Source organism: Sorghum bicolor, chromosome 4, assembly GCF_000003195.3.
Source record: "Sorghum bicolor cultivar BTx623 chromosome 4, Sorghum_bicolor_NCBIv3, whole genome shotgun sequence".
Classification (NCBI taxonomy): Eukaryota; Viridiplantae; Streptophyta; class Magnoliopsida; order Poales; family Poaceae; genus Sorghum; species Sorghum bicolor.
The window spans coordinates 13,661,331-13,679,374 of NC_012873.2; the positions used below are offsets into that span (position 1 = coordinate 13,661,331).

Genomic DNA, 18,044 nt, shown 5'->3' on the forward strand with positions numbered 1-18,044 from the left:
CTGACTTCCCATTTGATGAATTATATAACCACAAATAATCATCATTATAGTTAAAGTTCCTAAGCAATTTTTTCTCACAATATTGAATCATAGTTTCCTGGAGACCAATAAAATGGAAACAAAACTAACATTTCAGAAAAGTAGAGACTCCTTTTTTTCTCAGACCTCTACAATTCCAAATCAATCCTTGTATATTCATTTTTTAACTTTTTTGTTTTGTTTAAGGAAAGTAGCTTTATCAGGCTTTCTTCCTTTTTTAATCCGTGCACCAGGATTTTCCTGTATGCTTTTCTTGTCTTTAGTCATTGAAGAAAGCATTATACTTCTCCTTCTTTCCCTTTTTTCCTCGATTCAACCAAAATGAAATCTTCTGTTTCAGAAGACTCATCTTGGTGCCATTCAATGGCTAAAACATCACTTTCCTCATGGCCCCCCCTCAACTGATTGAGTTTGAGGATTCTTATTCTGACATATTTGTTTATGATATAGATCATCTCTTGCTTTTTCTAGGTCTTTAATCAAATTAAAGGTATCAAAATCATCCTCTTCTACTACAATACCCATGCAAGAAGTAATAGCACCAATAACTTCATTTGGTAAAACAGAGAAAGAATTATTGTTTGATGAATTACCTTCAAGGTTTGCTTTCTGAGCCCTCTTTTCAACCTTCTCCATAATGTTGAGAGTTGTATCTTTCTTGAGCCTCTCACTTCTCCTTCTTTCTTGAACTTGATTTGTAGCAATATCAATTTCCATCATGTGTTTAAGTTGAACACGAACATCACCAGCTGGTGACTCCATATCAACCTCCATGCCAACACTTTCTTGAGTTGTTATAATATTATCATCAGGTATGAAAACCTCAGGAGAACAAACAGAATGAGAAGCTTTCTCAATATTTGCAGGTCCATCACCCTCAGTGATACTAGCCAATACATCCTTAGTTGAATCTTTAGTGTTCACAACATTGATCTCATTCATAAACCAAACTTGTTTAGAGGGTTCACCTTGTGCTTGCTTGGATGATTGACCTTCAGTTTCCAGACCAGCCAACATAGATAATTTGATAGCAAAGGAATCATTGTCAGAATCAGAGTCTTCAAAATTGCCAGGAATGTGAACCCTATCATCATCATCATTACTGACATTCTTTTTGTAAGTTTTATGAGCATCTCCCATCAGTTTGCAGGAAGCCTTGCTTGTTGTATCCATTTTGGAAGGAGCAGACCAGCACACCACCTGTTTACTACCTTCTTTCACATTTTTTTAGATTGATTTGATTCATCCTGCACTGAAGTGACTCTATTATCATGATTTCTATCATCATCTTGATCAGATTTGTTTCTCTTACTAGGGGGGTATATCAGGATCACCCACCATAATCCCACTTTTGAGAACTTTAGAGCCATTGTCTAATCCAACTTCTCTTTTGAAACGAAAATCAATAAGATACATCCCTAGAAAACTTTCAGCAGACTTAGGCACCCTTGTCACATCTCTACAAGCAATCCTGAGCCTCACATAATCATATCTATATCTTGACCCTTCATCAATTTCAACTACTTTCCCAACTAATCCACCAACTTTGGCCAATGTTAGAATGGATCTTTGATCAGCAGGAATACCAGAGACCCTGAACCAAGCAGTTTGCAGCACACCTTTGGCCCCCACAGCAGGAGACCAAGATTCAATCTTAATTTGAGCATCATTTTTCAGAGTAAGATTCTTTATACGGCTCCACTAACTAACCATTTTAGCAGTTGGGAATCTAAGCAAGAATTTACTATCAGCTATAGGATGAGCTTTCCAACGCCATGCGTCACCACCAATCGGATTCATGAACTCAAACTCAATATTCTTTGCATTAGCAGTACCACTAGTCACAGTAATAACAGCAGTGCTAGCTTTTTCTAGAGCCACCCTAGGATCAATGCATTCTTCAATATAAAAGAAACTCTATTCTTCCACTTGGGTAGCACATAATTCAGGACCATAGTTCTAGGGGAGGCATTTTTTGCAATCAAAAGTACTATGATTATAAAAACCACATATCTCACATAGAATCCTACGACAATCCTTAGCAGTATGATTAGAAAGACCACATCTATCACACATAACATTGTACTGGTCATCAGAATGAGAAGATTCCTGAATAACAGAAGTAATTTTTGTACCTTCACTCTTTTGGTGATCACTTTTCATTGCTATCTCAGCCCCTTTGGGTGCCCACTTATCTTGCTTATCATCATCAAGAGGTCTTTTTCCTTCCCACTTAGCCTTGGTCAGTTCTGATTCTTGAGCAACATTGTCAATCTCCCCATCACCAACAAATTTGTTCTCCACTAGCTGATCACTTGCTATCCCTTCATCTTTTCTCTTCCACGAATTTTGCCTACCACCAGATCCACCAAAACCTCTTCCCTGCCCACCTCCCCCAAATCCACCGCGACCATAACCAAACCCACCATGATCCTACCCAAAGCCACCGCGATTGTAGCCGAAACCCCCTCTACCACCGCGACCTTGAGCAAAACCTCCACGATCTGGTCCAAATCTCCCACGGCCAGAACCAAAGCTTCCGGACCGACTATCACCCCTCGGCTGCATCTCCACCACAACAGTGGGAACCAGATTAGCTCGCACCACTGCCGCAAAAGGTCGAGGTCTCGCTCCTTTCCACAGATGTCCTACGAACTTAGAGAGATTAGAGGTGGGGGAAGAAGAAGATGGGGTAGGATTAGGGTTGCCCGCAACAGATGAGTCCCCCCCCCCCGATTCGGGTGAGGTATGAAGAGTCAGGCAGTGAAAAGAGCCCCGTCTCAGGGTCCCTTTTACCCTTATGCCCCTCCACACTCAGATGAACACCGCGTGGCTTCTCAAAAGGATGTGGCCCTAGGATTCCAGGTACCAACTGTACCTTGGGCGGTCTTCGAAACCGCCTGTCAATCCCACCATTCCCCTGTTCCCGCCCAAATCGATTCCAATTTTCAGAGACTAAATCTTCAGAGCTCACACTTCTGCGATATGAATTCCAACGTAAACGAATCGGAGTGTCTCTGATTTTCAGAGTATCAACAACAACCTCTTCAAAGGGAAATTCACGTTTATTGATTGCAAATCGAATTTTTGGATCATGATCTACAAAAGGAGGCCCAAATCCTCTTTTCTTCGCCCCAATCCGAAAAGAGTCCTGAAGTGAAGGAAAATCAGACTCACGAAAATGACTACCTTGTCGCCGTAGAGACGAAACCGCCGGGATGAGAGAAGAAGCCCCCTCACCCGACTCAGAAAGGTACTTAGAGGACAGGGATCCTAACCTGCATGAATCAGACTAAATGCTTATTTGATATTATAAATATTAATAAATTTTTGTTTAGAGTTATTTAGACTTAAGATACTTTTGGTATTGTACTAGATTTGTTTCATGGATGAAGTACCTTGCAACTGCCATAGAAAATAAGTACTCCCTCCATATAGGATTTAGAAGTCGTTTTGGATCAGATTTAGGTCAAACATTGGAAATATAAATCATTAATAACTTTTAAATTGTTGAGTTTGTAATATGAAAATTATACGAATAGATTTATCTTGAAAAATACTTTCATAAAAATATACATGTACCATTATTTTCCTAAATATTTTTATAAAAATAAGAGGATAAAGTTATATTTTGAAGTCTGTGTCGTTGTCATAAACGATTTCTAAATACTATACAGAGGGAGTACCCTCTCCATCCAATGCTATTCTCGCTTTTCCGAAAAAAATCAAATATCTTTAACATTGGTTATATATATAATATTGATATTTATAGTGTATAATTAATATTATTAGATGAATCGCTGAATATTTTTTTACTAATTTATTTAGAAATATAAATGTTGTTAATTTTTTCAATAAATTTAATACGAACTCTATAGCGATAATGTTCTTATGTGGGACAGACGGGTACCGAGTATACTCTTCCCAGTGGTGAAAACTATCTATTTGGTTCGCTGAAAAGCTATGACTGCTGTTCGTTGATTTATTTAAAACAACATTATTTTATAACTAGTAGATTCAATAGATCTCAAGCGAACAGCTAGAAAACGAAGATCAGTGCTACTGACACAATGCCGTGTTAGATGATAGCATATTTAGTGCGTGCGTGTGTTGTGCATGTAATGACCAAAGGCTTGGCTAGGATTAGTTCAAGGCTGATAGCATATTTAGTGCGTGTGTTGTGCATGTAATGACCAAAGGCTTGGCTAGGATTAGTTCAAGGTTTTGGTTAGAATTAGTCGGACATGATCTATGGTCATGATCCTGGTTCATAGCACTACAATTCTTGTAAACCAAACACGTGTAAGAGCCACCGGTGGAGGGCTGTTCTCCACCATACTATAACACACAACTAAGGACAGCCGAGCCAGGCATCCTTGTTACCCCAAACTTTCAAATGGTATCAAAGCTAGCCTCTCTCCTCACGGAAGAAATTTTCGATCCACAATGGCGTTCGCCTCCTCCTCCACTCTTCCAGCTGCCATCTCCCTCGGCTTGGCCTTCATTCCTATCACCGATAAACTCACCTACAAAAACTACCAATCATGGAAAGCCCAAGCTTTTTCAGCCATCAAAGGTGCCCAAGCCGAGCGCTACATCCAACCTTCCGCTACCCCTCCATCCCAAACCATCACCACCAAAAACGCCGACGGAAAAGAGGAATCCAAGCCCAATCCGGACTATGCTGTCTGGGTGGCTCAAGATCAACAAGTCCTGAGCTATCTGCTCTCTGGTCTCTCTGCAGAGATCCTTGGCCAAGTCAATTCAGAAACCACAGCCGCGGGCGCATGGGCTCCCATCGAGTCCCGCTTCGCGGCACAGTCCCGGGCCCGTGTGATCGCCACCAGGATGGCCCTCACCACGGCGTCCAAAGGGACCTCCACAATCGCCGAGTACTTCGGCAAGATGAAAGCCCTCGCTGACGAAATAGCAGCGGCGGGCAAGAAGCTTGAAGACGACGAGCTCGTGTCCTACATCCTCACTGGATTGGACGAGAGCTTCGACTCGGTCGTCTCCGGTGTCTCACTGCGCACCGAACCCATCTCGGTGGGCGAGTTGTTCACACAACTCGTCAGCCATGAGCAACGCATCGACATGCGCAGCGGTGGCAGTCACTCTTCTGCCAACATCATCGCTCAGAGCGGCCGTGACGGCGGTCATCAACATCAACATCAACAATCGACGCGCGGTCATGGAGGTCGCCCTCGCGGGGGTGGTTTCCATCGAGGTGGGCCTCCTGGACGTGGTGGTGCGCGCGCTCCATGTACCACCTGCGGGCGCACTCATGGCCCCAACTTCCGTCATGGTGTGTTCTGCCAGGTCTGCAAGAAAGAAGGACACGAGGCCGACCGCTGCTTCAAACAGTTCGATCAGAACTACACCGCATCTCCACCACCAAGGTCTGCATCATCGGCCACAACTTCCTACGGTGTCGATACAAACTGGTACTTCGACACTGGAGCAACTGATCACATTAGTGGAGAGCTCGACAAACTCACTGTTTGTGATCGGTACAACGGCAGTGATCAAGTCCATGCGGCAAATGGTTCAGGTATGGAGATAAGTCATATTGGTCATGGCATTTTGCATTCCCCATCTCGTAATCTAAATCTAAAGTAGATTCTTCATGTTCCCCAAGCTAGTAAAAACTTAGTTTCTGTTCATCGCCTTACACGTGATAATAATGCCTGTCTAGAATTTCACCCTGATCTTTTTTTCATTAAGGAACAACAGACGCAGAAAATCCTCCATACCGGCAAATGTGAAAATAGACTCTACCCTTTCAAGCCATCCTTCAATAAACAAGGCCTTGGAGTCACCAAACCGTCCAGCTCTCTGTGGCACTCTAGACTTGGTCATCCATCCACCACTACAGTCCATCAAGTTCTTAGTCGTCATTCACTTCCTTTTGTTAAAGATACAAAAAACCATGTATGCGATGCGTGTCAACTAGGAAAACACCATCAATTACCTTATCCTAAGTCTAGTAGTGTATCCACAAGTCCTATGGAATTAATATTTTCTGATGTATGGGGACCTGCTCCAATTTCAGTTGGTAGAAATGCCTATTATGTTAGTTTCATAGATGATTATTCAAAATTTGTATGGATTTACCTCATTCGTCATAAATCTGAAGTTTTTCGATATTTTCAAGATTTCCAAAGCCTCGTTGAGCGGCAGTTTAATTGCAAAATTCGCTCAGTTCAATCTGACTGGGGTGGAGAGTATCAATCACTAAATAATTTGTTCCAACGTATCGGCATAACTCATCACGTGTCTTGTCCATACGCTCATAAACAAAATGGCTCTGCCAAGCGAAAACATAGACATATTGTAGATATGGGACTTGCCTTACTCGCACATGCCTCAATTCCATTAAAATTTTGGGATGAAGCATTCCTTACAGCTGTTTTTCTAATCAATAGACTACCATCAAAGATACTCTCTAACCGATCTCCATTTGAACAACTCTATGGCAAGCCTCCAGATTACACTTTTCTTCGCACCTTTGGGTGTGCCATTTGGCCAAATCTTTGACATTTCAACTCCACCAAACTACAATTTCGCTCAAAGAAATGTGTGTTCCTAGGCTACAGTCATCTCCACAAAGGATTCAAGTGCCTAGATCCTTCTGATGGTCGTATCTACATCTCCGGGGATGTTATCTTTGACGAACATGGCTTTCCCTTTGCATCCCTTCACCCAAATACTGGTCCTCGACTTAGAGCAGAGATTGCTCTCCTACCACCCTCTCTACTTGGCCAAAATGCTGGATTTGGGGATACAATTTTTCGTGATCAATATACATCTCCACCTGTGACTACTAATGCTCTGCCGAGTGATGTTGATCATACAGGTGATAAAGAAAAAAATTTCAGCGAAAATGGCGCACAACTTCACATTCCAGGTCGTCATTTCTTGCAACTACATGGGGGCGACGTCATCGGCTCGCGGCCCGAGGTTGATGCACCTGCGCCTCGTACTGACGCGCAATCAGCCTCGGATCGCCCGCCTGCACCTCGTACTGCGCCGCGATCAGCCTCGACTCACCCGCCTTCCTGCGCGCTAGAACGGTCGTCTGCGCCACGGGCGGAGCCGACCGCACCAGCCGGATCGTCTGCGCCACCAACGGACAACGCCGCAGCCTCAAATCCCGCTCCAGCGCCACAACCTGATCCGACTCTGGCCGTACAGTCACCGACCACCGGATCTTCTATGCCCACAGCAGCGGCCACATCTGATCCTTCACTCCGTACAACGACACCAACGCACTCCGATCTTTCGGTGTCCGGACCTTCTCCTCCACCTGCGCCTGCAGCAGCTCCTCCACCACATCACCACTCAACTCGACTTCAACAAGGTATTATCAAACCTAAACGATATACTGACGGGACAGTTAAATGGTGCAACACAACCATGCTGTCAAGTGATGAGCCATCCACAGTAGCTGCTGCTCTTGCTAACAAAAATTGGGTTGCTGCAATGGATACTGAATACAAAGCACTTCAACAAAACAAAACATGGCACCTAGTCCCTAGACCAAAGGGTAAAAACATAATTGGATGCAAATGGGTTTACAAAATAAAGAGAAAAGCAGACGGTTCTATTGATAGATACAAAGCTCGCCTAGTTGCAAAAGGGTTCAAACAAAGATATGGTATAGACTATGAGGACACATTTAGCCCTGTAGTTAAAGCTGCAACTATTAGACTTATTCTATCCATTGTCGTCACCATTGGTTGGTCACTTCGACAACTTGATGTCCAGAATGCCTTTTTGCACGGAATTCTAGACGAAGAAGTGTACATGTATCAACCTCCTGGCTACGTTGATACAACTCATCCTTCTTATGTGTGTAAACTAGACAAGGCCCTATATGGACTCAAACAGGCTCCTAGAACCTGGTATGCTTGCCTCTGCAGCAAATTAGTGAAACTTGGCTTCACTCCATCCAAGGCTGACACATCACTGTTCTACTATCAAAAAGGCAGTTACACAATTTTTGTCTTAGTTTATGTTGATGACATTATTGTGGCCAGCTCTTCTCAAACTACCATAAGTGCTCTTCTGCAAGATCTACAACATGACTTTGCTCTTAAGGATCTTGGTGATCTTCTTTACTTTCTTGGAATCGAAGTTAAGAAGACACAAAATGGACTGCTTATGTCTCAGCAAAAATATGCCTCTGACATCATAGCCAGGGAAGGAATGAAAAATTGTAAAGCTATTGATACTCCATTGTCTACTTCTGACAAGCTCAGTGTGACTCATGGAAATCTTCTCGGTGCTGAAGATGCTACCAAATACCGCAGCCTGGTTGGGGCTCTCCAGTATCTTACTCTAACTCGTCCTAATATATGTTTTGATGTGAACAAAGTTTGTCAATTTCTTCATGCACCTACAACAGTCCACTGGAGTGCTGTTAAAAGAATACTACGGTACATACAAGGCTCAACATCAATTGGTCTTACTATTCGAAGATCTCCTTCCCTCGTTGTCAGTGCTTTCTCTGATGTAGATTGGGCAGGAGATGTTGATGACAGGCAATCCACAGGTGGTTTTGTAGTATTTTTTGGTGGCAATCTTATTTCCTGGAGTGCCAGAAAACAACCCACTGTGTCTCGTTCTTCCACTGAAGCTGAATACGAAGCTCTAGCCAATGCCACTGCAGAGATGATTTGGGTCCAGAAAATCTTACAAGAGATTGATATTTCCCACTCTCTAGTAGCTAGATTATGGTGTGACAATCTCGGTGCCAAATACATGTCTTCAAATCCAGTATTTCATGCTCGGACAAAGCACATAGAAATTGATTTTCACTTTGTCCGTGAACGGGTTGCTCAGAAGCTCCTTGAAGTTCGGTTTATTTCTACACATGACCAACTTGCCGATGGATTTACTAAACCCATCCCAGCGTCACAAATTAAGAGTTTCAGATCCAATCTCAACCTCTTCAATGGCTGAGATTGAGGGGGATGTTAGTTGATAGCATATTTAGTGCGTGTGTTGTGCATGTAATGACCAAAGGCTTGGCTAGGATTAGTTCAAGGCTGATAGCATATTTAGTACGTGTGTTGTGCATGTAATGGCCAAAGGCTTGGCTAGGATTAGTTCAAGGTTTTGGTTAGAATTAGTCGGTCATGATCTATAGTCATGATCCTGATTCATAGCACTACAATTCTTGTAAACCAAACACGTGTAAGAGCCACCGGTGGAGGGCTGTTCTCCACCATACTATAACACGCAACCAAGGACAGCCGAGCCAGGCATCCTTGTTACCCCAAACTTTCACATGCCGTGCCCAAAAGTTTGCAGGGAAAACTGACAGACGCGTTATTGCTGCAGTGGTGATTTGGTTGCGTGGCCGGATGATTGCCATTTTGGTAGCAAGGCTTTGTTTAGTTCAACCCGAAAACCAAAAAGTTCGAATCTTACGACACATGTATGAAGCATTAAATATAGACGAAAATAAAAACTAATCACATATTTTGATTGTAAATCGTGAGACGAATCTTTTGACTCTAGTTAGTCTATGATTAGACAATATTTACCATAAACAAACGAAAGTGCTACAGTAGCAAAATCTAAAATTTATTCACATCTAAACATGGCCCAAGCTTCACGTTGAGCCAAATAGATCGTCACCGGTCGCTTTGGTTCGTCACGTGTCACGATCAATCGATCATAAAGCTCGGGATTCCTTTGTATCTTTGGTGAGCGAGAATCAATCAATCACGAAGCTGGAGATTCCTTTGTATCTTTGGCGAGCGAGAAGAATTCCCAAAAGGGACATCCCATACACACCGAAAGAATAAGAGATGAAAGAGAAAACGAAAAAATCTACATAATTCTTCAACTTATACAAATTCTATCTCTGAACTTTCTAAAACCAACCAAATAATTTTCCAAATGGTTTTGAACAGATCGTCACCGATGCAGCAAGTCGCTATGGTTCATCACGTGTCACGATCAATCAATCAAAGAAGCTGGGGATTTCTTTGTATCTTTGGCGAGCGCGAAGAATCCCCGAAAGATGATGGACATCGCATGCTCACCGAAAGAAGAGAGATGAAAAGAGAAAGAAAAGAAAGTCTACATAATCCTTCAACCTATATAAGGTGTACTACCTCACTCCTCAACAAATTATAAAATAGGATATTCTATCTTATGAACTTTTCCAAAACCATCCAAATAACCCATAACTGTTTTTTTTACTTGCTTACTTATATTAAGCTCAGCAGATACAAGGTCACCTACAAGGTTACATGCTGGAGTTACCAAAATTTTTTGCAAAATAGGAATAGTAGCACTTTCGTTTGTATTTGACAAATATTGTCCAATTATAGACTAACTAGGCTCAAAAGATTCGTCTCATCAATTCCGACCAAACTGTGTAGTTAGTTTTTATTTTTATCTATATTTAATACTCCATGCATACATCTAAAAATTCGATGTGACGGAGAATCTCACTACCGCAGACGAGTTTTCTCCCGTCAGCCCAGCTCACTCCCCTCGGCTGTGTGTCTCCCGTCAGAGGTGCTAAATCATCCCCCACGTGCCTTGTATACCGTCCGGGAAGGTCTCGACTACCGTCACGGGTGCTCGTCCTAGCCAAAACGGTGGCTTCCACGCGCTTTCCAGGATTGTTGGCCCACAGAACAGAGAGACAAGAGAAACGAGAGCGCGGGATTTCTGAGGAAAACTTTCCGCTTCGCGCCTTCAGTCCGCGCCAACGCCCGCGCGACGACGGCTCCATAGATTCCCCAATTTCTCTTCCGCTTCCTATCCACTTCCTGCTGCACGGAGCAACGCCACCTACAGCTTCCCACCGTGAGGTACAGCGCCAGCGTCGGCTGTCCACCACCGCTCGCCCGCCCGCCGTCGGCCGCCCTCAGGCCTCAGCCAGCAATCATCGCCCTTCACCTAGACCGTAGCCCCTAGCCCCGGCGACTCCAAACCCTAGCGCCGCCGGCCGGCCGGCCGCCGCCATGCCCTACGACCCTGTACCCTAGCCTCGACGCCCCCAAATCCCAGCACCACCATTGTTCACCACGAAGTGCAGAAGCAGCATATAGGTCCACCTTCGTCTCTTTCTACACATCTGTCACCAATCCTGATCTTCTGTTGCCATCCAGGTACTACCAATTCTGTTAGAAATTTCCCTTTTCTTTACAGAAGCAAATTCGTTCTTGCTTGTATGTGTTTCGGTGGAAAGAGTTCTTATGATGTATGTGGAGATTTCCCTATCCCTATTTTTTACTGAAGCAAATTCATTCTTGGTTGTATGTGTGGAAAAGGTAGCTGCTTTCAACCTCACAGATCTGAGATAAGTTGCATCAACAATCCAAGTTCATCCCTTGCTCTGTGATTCCAAGTACCTCACAGATCTAGTTGGTTAGTTCTGCCTCTCTGTTTTTCCTTATGTGATATATTGCCTTATGTAACTGATAGCTGTGATGGTATTTTTCCCCTCATGAAAAGTTTAAGACTTTTATCTGTTCAATACTTATTTGCATAGCATGACACAATTGGAATTGGAGAAAACATTCCGTGAATTGCTTGTCTGTGATAAACAGCTTGTCACTACTAGTTTAATTAGTCTATTGAAAATTTGTTACTGCTAATAACAAGTTAATTTCTTAATATTAGTTATTGTTAGAATACTTGTTAGTACTACTTAATGTTTTAGGAAGCTGTCTTATTGATTGCTTGTCACTACTAGATTTAGAATTAGATTGCTAGTTAATATTTTTGATTCATGCTATGCATTATTTCTTTGGTTTTGTGTGACATCAGTTGTAAATTTGTAACAGGTAAGTTGACTCGAGGCTATTGCTGTTGCCATTTCGCTTCTGGAGTAGAACTGGGAGTTACCATTTAGTGGTAAGCATATTTTAGATGAACCTTCCGTAATCTCAAAAGTATTATAAATTAACTAATTTTTTTGCCTTTGTTAAAAATTTTGGAGTATAGTTTTCGTTTCAGTATACTATCCTATGCTCATTTAGTTTCTGCTACTTTCTTATTGGCATGGGTAATAGAATTGTATTGTTAACTATTCTGATTGATTCCATTCTTTGTATCGTGGTTGTGATATGACTTGTGATCAGATTTTGCTTTATTTATTTGGAGTATAGGCTTGCTTTATTTAAAAAAGAAACTGATTTCTCTTGTACATTTCCTGTTCAGCAATGACTAAGATTTTCATTCAATGTGTAACAGGTGTCTCACTGCTGATCTCATTGGTTGTTCTTGCTGCCATTCCGCAACTGGTTCCAGAATTGTCTGCACACAATTTGATCTGCAGCTGGTTAGTTGTTCTAAACTTCTCATAAGTTGCCAGATAAGATATGGCAGATCGTGGGTGGATGTATAGTGGTTGGAAGCGTGGTAGGCCAACAAATGAATGGGTTGAGAAAACAAATGAGTTTTTGGATCGTGCCTACTCAATCCCTGAATTAGTTGAGTCTGGTACAATTAAGTGCCCTTGTGCCATGTGTCAGAATTATTTCAAGCATAAAAGGCCTAAGATAGAGTTGCATTTGTGCCACAATGGTTACAAAGAAAATTGGAGAGAGGCTGGGAAACCATGACATTGTGATTGGTTCAGAGATAGAACATGAGGGATTTGGTGAGACAGACCAGATGAATGCTATGCTAGTTGACTTAGCTGGTGGGCACCCACCATCACCATTAGTTGAGGAAACACTAACTGGTTTTGCCCAAGCTTTCTATAGAATGGTTGCTAGTGCAGATGAGCGAGTACATGACCAAACCTTGCACTCTAATCTCTCTGCTGTTGCTCGTTTATTGGCCATTAAGTCTCAGTACAATCTGTCAGTAGCATGTTATGATGATTTTGTGGGCCTCGTGCATGAACTCCTTCCTCCTAATTCTAGGATCCCCCAAGATTTTTATCGTTCCAAAAAATTGCTAGAGGGCCTTGGTATGCCATACCATAAAATTGATGTTTGTGAAAAAAATTGCATGCTATACTACAAAGATAATCAGGATAAGGATAAGTGTGACATATGCGGTACCTCCCGTTATAAGGATGGATCAAACAAGGTTCCACGTAAAGTGTTGCGCTATCTGCCCATTACAGATAGGTTACAAAGATTATATGCACATGAGGGCACAGCAAAGCTAATGCGTTCACACAAAGAAAGTCATGTTGCAAGGTCTACAAAAATGTTGCATCCATGTCATGGCAAGGCATGGAAGCAATTTGATGATGATTTTCCAGATTTTGCAGAAGATGCTAGGAATGTAAGACTTGGGTTTGCAACTGATGGGTTCACACCATATAAATTGAATGCAGCTTCTTACTCTTGTTGGCCTGTTTTTTGGGTTCCCTATGATCTTCCACCTGGTGTTTGCATGAAGCCTGAGTATATATTCCTTGCTATGGTCATCCCTGGACCAGAACATCCTGGAAAGAACCTAAGTGTACTGCTGCAACCTATGGTAGATGAATTGCTAAATCTGTGGGCTGGGGTAGATACATATGATGCTTCGGTGAAGCGACACTTTACATGAGAGCATCATACTTATGGTCAATACATGACTTTCCAGCATATGGCATGTTTGCTGGATGGAGCACCCATGGGATTTTTGCATGTCCACAATGCATGTGTGAGGCTAATGCATATCGATTAAAGAAAGGCCTTAAGGCTACATGGTTTGATTGCCATAGGCGGTTTCTTCCTATAGATCATCCCTTTCGAAACGACGCAAATGCGTTTCTCAAGGGTAAGGTAGTACAAGAAGGCCCCCCTAGGAATTTAACCGGAGTGGAGGTTAAAGATCAGCTAGACAGACTAGTCGATGATAGAGACAAATATGGCAAAGAACACAACTGGACATATAAAAGTGGCCTTTGGCAGCTTCCTTACTTTACTAAATTACTGCTTCGCCATAACATAGATGTGATGCATAATGAAAAAAATGTGGCTGAAGCTATTTGGAACACATGTTTTGATATTAAAGGTAAGACTAAAGATAATGTGAAAGCCAGACAAGACATAGAGATGCTTTGTGACCGTCCATCTCTTCATTTGTATAAAAGGAATGGGAAGTGGCAGAGACCAAGGGCCCCATATTGTATAGATAAGGATGATAAGACCAAAATTCTGAAATGGTTCCAAGAACCACTACACCACAACCCTTAATCTGCAACTAACTGCAGTTGCTAAAAGTTGTTATTAGCATAGAATGGTGAGTCGCTAAAGGTTAGTGAAGGACGGTCAGTTGCTAAAACCGAATAGGGCGATGGACGGTCCGTCGCTATAATCTTTTTCTTTTGCGTTGGACAGTCCGTTGCTATACATCAGGAACAACATCAGATGGTCCGTGGCTATAGAAATTTTCCATTCGCGCGTGGTACTTGGGCCCTTCCCGCTGTAATATTCTTAGTTATTACTTCCTTTGTTAAAACAGAATTAGTTAGTCACTAGATTGATTAATATTCTTAATATTTTCCTTCCGTTGTCTACTCATGGATTGATCCATTTGTCTATTATTACACGTCAGTAGACCCTAAGACTGACCCAGAAGAAAAATATGTTGCCCTCCTAGTAGTAGTAGTACTACTACTAATACACTGAGACCCTAGGTAGCAGGCAGCCGTAGGTCAATGGACCAGCACCGTAACTCTCTCTTCCTCCCTCTGCTTCATTCCTTACCCCTATCTGTTCTTCACGTTGCACATGGCAGCAGCCCCCGCTGCTCAAATCCACCTCCCCGGATGGCAAATCTCACCTCTAATTATCTCCATACTATTCTCTCCAATACAATGGTGCTACCCCTGCCATTTCCCCTCCATTCTGACCTTTTAATACCCTCTAATTTGAGATCCCAGTTCTGCTCTCTTTCCCCCTTTCACTGCGTTCAAACTAGATGCCGTAAATCGGCAACCATGGTTTGATTTCCTCCTCTATTACTCCCTCAGAATCGAATCTAAGGACACTAGCAGCTTTCTAGCTATCTTTCTCATTCGATTTCTTTCTCTGTGTTGTGTGCAGGTCGGGCGGCGGCGTGCACCACCGAGGTGCTGAACTCGACAACCATGGCGCCCAGGTAAGGTCAAGAAGCCTATGTGTGCTGCTGTGTGTGGGGATTTGGGCTCTAGCAACAACTCCTCTGATCTAACCGTGAGTACTCTTATTTTTGTTTCTTCATGCTTAGTTCATCTAGTCTGTAACTCTGCAAAAAGCTATGAGTGCTCTAGATGTGTAGGTTCTTGAGTCCTATACCTATTACTGTAGTTTCCGTGACTTAAATCTCTTTTTCTTCGAATGTTGATAATAGGAAAGTTGTAGAGAAGCTTCAGATCTATTAGCTCGTGAAGTTTCATGATTTTATCCCGAATGGTTTGGGAGATATGAGTTTTCTAAATTAGCTGTCATGTTCTGACGAAATTTTTGATAGAACTAGATATAGGTGTATTTTGGGAACCTTAGAGGCATTGTGGGACTTCACAAAGAATAAGAGACTTGCAGTACTTTCCTATAGCTTTCCAGATTGGAGGAATCATGATGTTTGGATAAGCGAAACTCTAGATATATATTTTTTCAAAGCTCAAGGTATTGTTTCCTCAGCATAATTTTCAGTTAATATTGGGTCTTGCTCAGGTCCATTTAATTGTTCTTTCTGCAAAGGTTAGTAATACCAAAGTTGTAGGATATGGAATTCTCTGATCTTTGGTTAAATTTCATATTTTTGGACTTGAGGATTTGGGTATATGAAAATGTGAACCTTGTTGTCCCAATTCTTGAGCAGATTATGAGTTGTCTTCAACTCTGGATTAGGATACCTTAAAGGCATGATAAAAATATGTCTTCTTTATGAAAGTTGTAGATATTAGTCTGTAGGTTCTAAAAATAATTTTGGTTGCCATAATATCCTTTATGAATTAAAAGATATAAAAAGGTGAAGACATTGTTATAGTAATTCTTCTCAAGATTTAGTCAGGACTATGTACTACTACTATTATTCTTGCCTTGTCTACTGGAGAATCCCAGCCGGATAAGCTTGTTTAGATACATATGTCCCAATTGAGGTTCTTTAATCACAATTGAAGCATATGAACTGTCCAGTACTAAGTCTGCATATATTATAGTTGTGGCATTTGGCTGTGCTTTTAGTAAGAACTTCACTTAAACAGTGTTAAAGAAAGTCAACCTAGATCGTTTTAGGAGAACTTTACTTTAGTTTTATATATACTAACAAAAGTATTTTTGATTGCTTCTCGATCTGCCATAGTGTATCTCAAAGATAGGGTGTGTTTGACTTTCATGCAGTGTACATTGTATGCATATTAAGGGCCAATTGTGTTGCTGCAGGCCAGCAGTAAGATTAGGAATCCTGTTGCAATCGTTATTGGCTAATTGAAAAGGTAGGAAAACATGCTACAAGTTTGGTGTTGTTCCAAAATTAATAGTTCCTTTATTGACTTACATATGTTACAAGTTATCTGATACTATTATCTCAGTTCACCAGAGTAAACCTTTAACTCAGCTCTCCAAATTCTTCTCAGATCCATTTTGGGCTATCCGCAAACGCTTTTTAAGTTAGCAATCGCTCTGGTGGTATAGTAGTATAGTTTTGAACATAGTAGACCTACCTCTAACACGTTTTCGCATAATGAATACCACTTTGTATTAGTAGTTTTAGTAGTAACCAAATACTTCATTGGAAAACATGGCAATAGTAGTGTACTAGTGTTAGTAGTATTCAATGTTTACATGTCTTCTATAATAGATCCATGTGTGTGCTCTGTAAGTGCTCAGGTTTTTGTTCACCTTCAATCTCTCATAAGATAGGATTATTTTGTTCACTACTATATGTGCTCCTGTGTTTTCTATAATTACTGAGACCCATCAACTGAATTGGTCTTCCTACTTGTAATCGGTTTACAAGTTACAACTGACCTCCAACATTATGTTTCATGATGTTCCATGCATGCCTGCCTGCAAGATCTACAGTTTCTAACTATGATACTTGTAACAGCTAAAGGTCTGCAATCAGCAAACAAGATCTCAGGGGGTTGCTAGTTCTTCTCAAAGATTTTCTCAAGGTGCTGCAAGATCATCTTAGAGACGCTAGGCAGTGCTAGATTGTTGGCAAGAAGGGTGCTGGGAGTAAACTTGAATGCTTTTGGACTAGATGCTATCTTATGGTGTACTAGATACTATCTTTAAATACTTTTGGACTACAATCTGGAAGTTTTAGTTTGTGGACTCGATGGTCATAATGTTGGATCACTTTTGGATGACTTAGCTAGATTATGTATTCAGCTACTATATGCATGTTTGTATGTTGGTTTGATGGCAAGAAGCTTAATAAGCTAGTCACATGATTATATATGTACCCATTTGATATGGATGACTGAGTGTATGATTAATGTATCTATTTGTGTATGTCATTTAGTATAATATTGGTTGTGAATGTGGTCCAGTTTTAAATATATGTGGATTATTTTTTTCACTTATTTAATTGATCTCGATGGACTGTCAGTTGCTAAAAGTTGTTATTGCGATGAACTGTCCGTTGCAAAAACTACTAATAGACTGTCCGTTGCTAAATGATGGGGCGATGGATGGTCCGTTGCTAAAGATGAAGTCTGTTGCTATATACATACAACGACAGCTTCAACAGCAACTGCTGAGGTCCGTCGCTATAACTTTTAGCCACGGACCCTCTATCGCTATACACCCCTTACAGCAACTTCAAGTCAGTCGCTGATTAAGGGTTGTGGTGTAGTGAACTTAAGTTTCCAGATGGGTATGCTGCTAATATTAGGTGTGGCGTTAATCTGCTGCAAAAGAAGATTTTTGGTTTGAAAAGTCATGACTTTCATATCTTTATTGAGCGTGTACTGCCTGTTGCATTTCGGGGGTTTCTACCTGAAGGTATTTGGACTTCTTTGGCAGAGTTAAGTTATGTTTATAGGCAGCTGTGTGCTAAACAAATCAGCAAAGAATCAATATTATCATTGAAAGGGT

General features: G+C 41.6%; 2 protein-coding genes across 10 annotated transcripts; both read left to right on the top strand.

Annotated features, from left to right (window-relative positions):
- LOC110434750 lies at positions 4,486–5,658 on the top strand. The gene has a single exon (XM_021459470.1). It carries the CDS (start codon positions 4,486–4,488, stop codon positions 5,656–5,658), a length of 1,173 nt encoding a protein of 390 aa, XP_021315145.1.
- LOC110434408 lies at positions 10,665–17,474 on the top strand. 9 transcript variants are annotated; one of them, XR_002451904.1, is made up of 7 exons: positions 10,665–11,174; positions 11,337–11,433; positions 11,853–11,922; positions 12,262–12,349; positions 15,063–15,117; positions 16,341–16,435; positions 17,050–17,474. XR_002451904.1 is itself a non-coding variant. In XM_021458369.1 (4 exons), exon 1 carries the CDS (start codon positions 12,592–12,594, stop codon positions 13,576–13,578), a length of 987 nt encoding a protein of 328 aa, XP_021314044.1. In that variant the 5' UTR covers positions 12,362–12,591; the 3' UTR covers positions 13,579–14,959; positions 15,063–15,191; positions 16,341–16,435; positions 17,050–17,474. The 9 variants fall into 9 exon arrangements, 5 of the variants coding, with proteins under 5 accessions (XP_021314044.1, XP_021314045.1, XP_021314046.1 ...); XR_002451905.1 differs by lacking the exon at positions 16,341–16,435 and having other exon boundaries at positions 10,677–11,174; XR_002451903.1 differs by lacking the exon at positions 16,341–16,435 and having other exon boundaries at positions 10,686–11,174; positions 11,341–11,433; positions 15,063–15,191.

What these genes read in the sequence shown, in the direction of transcription:
- LOC110434750 (XM_021459470.1), top strand. Translation starts at nt 4,486, where the DNA reads ATGGCGTTCGCCTCCTCCTCCACTCTTCCAGCTGCCATCTCCCTCGGC.
- LOC110434408 (XM_021458369.1), top strand. Translation starts at nt 12,592, where the DNA reads ATGGTTACAAAGAAAATTGGAGAGAGGCTGGGAAACCATGACATTGTG.